At 49.3% G+C, this 5,138-nt stretch overlaps 1 protein-coding gene across 1 annotated transcript; it reads right to left on the bottom strand.

The window, feature by feature from the left end:
• Window positions 1-1,279: 1,279 nt before the first annotated feature.
• On the bottom strand, window positions 1,280-4,565 carry LOC123448215. The gene is made up of 2 exons (XM_045125038.1): window positions 4,344-4,565; window positions 1,280-3,948 (listed from the first exon to the last, which is right to left on the bottom strand). The coding sequence occupies exon 2, from the start codon at window positions 3,928-3,930 to the stop codon at window positions 1,591-1,593; it is 2,340 nt and encodes a 779-aa protein (XP_044980973.1). The 5' UTR covers window positions 3,931-3,948; window positions 4,344-4,565; the 3' UTR covers window positions 1,280-1,590.
• Window positions 4,566-5,138: the final 573 nt, after the last annotated feature.

The raw sequence follows: 5,138 nt of genomic DNA, 5'->3' as shown, positions 1-5,138 counted from the left end.
ACGGAGGCGGCTGGTACATCTGATAAGCTTGAGCATGGGAGCCGGGGTGAGGTCCAAGAATGCCGGCAGCATTTGGTGGCACCCAGCCGGAGCGTGGGGATGGGAGTGCCATGCCATAAGGCGCGAAGTAGCCCATGAACCGAGGAGCCGGAGAATGGGAGGTCTCGGCACGACTGCTAGAGTCAGAGAGTCCGCGGCCACGTCCACGGCTGCGCCCACAGCCATGGTCACTGCTGTCGCCGCCACGGTCATCGCACCCACGGCCATGCTGGGTGAACGACTAGTTGGAGTTGCCTTGAGGACGGTTGGGGCCACGATCGAGAGATCGATCCCCGCGGTCGCCATGAGGACGTCCACCGTGGTGGAGATGGAGTCGCCCAAGGAGCCACCGTCGAGAAGGTCGAAGACGGATGCACTCTCATCACCGGCGCGTTGGGCCATGCCTTCCTCCGCTAGAGTGACACGGGAGAGAACCGTGTCGAAGTCCATGGTCGGAACTTGATCACCAAGGACGACCCGAATCGTGTCGACACGTTTGTCGAGACCGTGGAGGAATTGGGTGGTGAGATCAGCCTCGGTGACGGCATGATCTATGTCATCCAGGCCATCGGTGATGAGCTTCATGGGACGCGCATATTCAAATACGGGAAGATCGACCTGCTTGAGGTTGCGATGCTGTCGATTTTGGATCATGAACCGGGCAGCTCAATTGGCGAGGAAGTAGTATTTGATATTTTTCCAGGGAAATAAGTGGTGGTGACGCCGACGACATGATCCAACATGGGGTCTGCGAGAGTGGCATAAATCCAGAGGGCGAGATGGTATGCCGGGGTGCAACCGGTAGCGCCGGAACAGTGGAGTGGAGGATGAGGGTGAATTGGGTACCGATGGTGGCGGAGGTGCCGCTAAGGAGAGACGGGTTAGTCCCAAAGATGAAGGGCGGGGACAAGGCCGCAGAAGGGGCGGAGGAGGAGGCAGCAACGGGCGCCATAGAGGAGGCAGTGCTCGATGAGGTCGCGGAGCTGGGGCGCCGGAGGAGGGTGTGTCCTAATCGGCCATGGGGACCTAGAAAACTGATATCAAGTTGAATAATGAAATCTACTGTATGATTGATCTATTAGGCGAGATACAAACATACACTGGAGAAGGAAATTGAACGCCCGAACAACAAGGCACGCTGGCCGTGGAGCGTCGTGGATCCTACTTCCTCTGTTTCAAAATAACTATCTTAATTTTGTACTAGCTCTAGTACAAAGTTGTATTAAGGTTGAGACACTTATTTTGGAACGAAGGGAGTACTTCCGAGGGGATACCACAATACAGTATAATGTACAAGTCTCGTACAAATACAACTTATAACAACATAAACAGAAAGAACATGGCATGTACATCCATCGTTCGCCCAATATTTCTGAGGCCCTTGAGAGACTTGCCTCAGTGCAGCGTCTCAAATCAAAGCCTTTTGAAGCCTCTCCAAAACACACACTGTATGTTTTTCTACTAGTAGCTGAACGTATGACTGAATCCTGTCTCGCAAACCTCACACACCTTCATTGGCTGCTCTACAACAGCAGTAGCTTCAGCACAACTTTATGGCGCCGACAACCCGCGATCTAGAGAAAGCTCTACTAGATCCACCTCCATTTGACACAATCCATCTTGAGGAATGTCCATTTTGCTACGACCATTGCTCGGCTGCGCCTCTTGTTCGAGTTGCTCGAACAGCGAGTTCATCTCCTCGACTGAGACATTGACTACTTCTACGACAGGAAGCTCGTCACGGCAAGTGGCCACTGTCCCATTTGGTTCAGACATACCTGCAGTCTGCAGCTCTCCTGCGGTTGACAGCTCTGAACTCTGCTCGCATACCACGCGTAATGCTTCGCTCGATTGGTCTCGAATCGACTCCCTGCGACCATTGAGCCCAGTGGCAGCACAGGTCGTCGTCAGTGCTTCTTCATCGGCTGTCAGGAACTGAATATTCAACTCCTCGATCGAACTCGCTTTGTTGGCATGCATCCACGAGTCCGAAGATAACAACGGGGCACTCGGTATAGCGTCAGGCTTGACTCCCATGGGCTGACAGACACTGCCCTCTGCAACGGACTGCACCAGCACCTCCTGCATACGGCACCTGAACAGTGAGTTCATTGCACTCATGGAGTCTGCTTCCACGCGGTGTGGTTCAGAATTATGTGCTCCGGGTAATGAGGTCGCACCATCTCTGATATTAGCATCTCTGTTTCCTTCGTCTTTTTCATGATTTACCTCTCCTAACACGCCCACGTCTGAAATTGCGGCGCTTAGTATTTTCATCTCTTCACCCAAATGTGCTTCCAGAGAACCAAATAGCTTTTCATTGCTCCCTTCTTGCTCAGCATTGTCGTCCGAGTGGCTATTGCCCATTTCACCATTGTAAGTAGAGTGATTTTGTCTACAAGAATTCCTGTGCTTCATGTTTTGTGCTTGAGCTGATCTAAAGCGCGAGCAAGGAGTCCAACTTTCCTGAAATCGACTGCGCTGGTGCACGGCTCGGTCGAATGGAAGATCAAATAGGTTTGGCCGTCGAATGAGAGCTGATGGTGCTGAGCCAGGAATCTGCCGCAACTCTATCGATTCATCTGAATCTCTTGAAGGGTTGAATGGGTTATGTCTTGGTGTGCAAATGGAAGGGACCTGAACATGGAAGCTTGATGCATCCTTCAGCTTCCGAGTTGCATCAGCAGCTTGCAGGTCAATTGACCTCATGTCAAGCTCAAACTTGAGCATGTTCTTTGCTCTTTGAAGCTCCACCAGATTCCCCAATTTATCATTTTGCTCCATATCTAAACAATTTAGTTGAACAACATCCTTCCAATTAACTTCGTTATCTTGCTGCTGTTCCGCTCCTTCGTCATCATCTGAGCTAACGCTGTCGTCCTGCTCCTCCTCCTCCTCCTCCTCAAGGTCATATTCATTATCATCTGATGAGGAATTCAAGTTCTCTTTCGAGGCCAAGGAAAGCTGACCAGACCCTAAGTTTATCAGTGGGTGCAGGTCCTCAAGCATTGGGATAATGTCGGTCATTGACGCGTCAGGAGAAGAGCTCTCATCAGAAAGTTCAGATTCAGAGTCACAGTAAGGAAGATCCTGCCTCATAACAGGTTGCCAACATGATCTCATGAATTCACCAAACTGATACTGATAGTGAGCACCATTGTTGCAGCTTCCAGTACAGGTGCTTTCAGGCTCTTGCAGCTCGGCTTTCTCGCCGATTTCCTTGGCGCGCTCTTCGCATTCCAAGGTGACACTGATCTCAGGATAGTTAGAAGGTTCTGCACTTGGAACAGCATCATCTGCAACAAATGTGACATTTTTCTCCTCACACCGAGTACCATGCAAACTATCATTTGGAGTTGTCTCCTCCTCAACATATGCTTCACTAAGAAGAGCAGCATCAGAGGCAATGTATGTGACATTTTTATCTTCGCACAGAGCGTCATGCATACAATCGTCGGAAGCTCTCTCCCTGGCATGTACTTCCCTGCTGTCAGTCTTGTCAGTCTCAGTTCTCCTCTCTAACTGAACCTCGACAGCAATATTTTTAACCACATTGTTTGAACAGTCACTAACATGAATGTTGGATTTAAGGGACAAAGATTCATGCTCCTCCAGTGTCTCCTCTCCATCCAAGGGTACAGCAGCTTCACCGTAACTCAAAAGTGCTCCGAGAAGAAGCGCAGTTAAAACGATGACCGGAGAGGAAGACAGCAAAAAGGCGAACAGAGGAGGGCACAGAGCATGGAGAAACAATAACGCTATGCCGGCACCGAGCACTTCAGGATGGCCGCACGCAGAATGATACCCAAGTCTGATAGTGGAACGCACTAGTCTCCTGATGTGCAGCACGAGATTGTTCGTATCAAAAGCCATGAATTTGTCTCCTTGCATTTAGCACCGAGAGCTGACCTGGTAACAACAGGAATGAGAGAAGCGGGTCATTTCTATTATACTATTGGTGATGATTCAGACGAGCTAATTGAATCATGTCAAGGCGAATCAAAATGTGCAAATGCGAGCATTAATTTTGACACAGATCAGTAAAAACGACGCGTTTAGTACAACAAACACTCCATCTCTAGTCGCGTAGAATTCAACAGGTAGTAATTTGGTCAGACATTTCTGAATCCACAGTTAATTTTCAGTTCTAAGTGCCTGATATCAGCCAGAAAGAAGAGACAGGAAAAAAAAGGCAAATGGAATCTACGGAGAGTTGAGAAAATTGGATGGGCAGATCAAACTAGGGGAAGCAAAGCAATGGCACATGAGCATATTAGCAGCAGAGCTCAGCAAGAAGCACACACCTGCGGCGGCGGCGGCGGGGGCGATCCGGCGACGGCGACGACAAGAAGACGAAAGTCGGAAACCCTCGGCTGCTTGAAGCAGGCGAAGGTGGGGTGGAAGAGCGGAAGGGGAAAGCCAGGAACGAAACCCGAAGGATGGAGACAGGAGACAAGGCGCTGCTCTGCTTGCCTCCCTGCCCTTTTTCTCTTCTTCTAGGATTCTTTGCTTTGGTCCACTTTTTCTGTAGCCGTCGTGCTCACCTCACCTCTTCTCTCATTCCTATTATACTATTTCCTTCCAAACCGCACCGCCCATCTTCTCTCTCACCTGCCCTGAGTTCCTGCAGATTATGGTTCCGTCTTTATCTTACCAAGACTATCATTACATATTTTATTTTTTCCAGGAAAAAAAAAACAGGTCAAATGTGTCATTTGGGTACTGGTAACTGGATTTTGCAGATACAGAGTGTGCAGAACGCACTGAACTCTGTCCTTGTCATTAACCTCTTCTTCCCATGCGTAGGGTACTATGATGATCATGGTGCATCATCATGTGCTCCACTTTTTTTGGTGTGGGGTATGTATATGACTGGATGCTGGCTAGATTGACAACCAGAAATGATGGCCCTGTTTGAATCCAGGGGCTAGAGCTAGTTTGAGCTAGTTGAGACTCAACTAACCCTTAAAGCATCCAAACATATGGGCTAGTTTGAGTTAGATTGGAACTAGCCCACCAAAAAAACTATCCCTGTGAAGTGGTGCTAATTGGAGCTAGTTGTGGTGGAACCAAAAAAAAACATATTTTTCTCCCTCATC

The sequence above is a fragment of the Hordeum vulgare genome, chromosome 4H (assembly GCF_904849725.1).
Source record: "Hordeum vulgare subsp. vulgare chromosome 4H, MorexV3_pseudomolecules_assembly, whole genome shotgun sequence".
Lineage (NCBI taxonomy): Eukaryota > Viridiplantae > Streptophyta > Magnoliopsida > Poales > Poaceae > Hordeum > Hordeum vulgare.
This window is presented reverse-complemented; position numbering and strand designations above follow the sequence as displayed.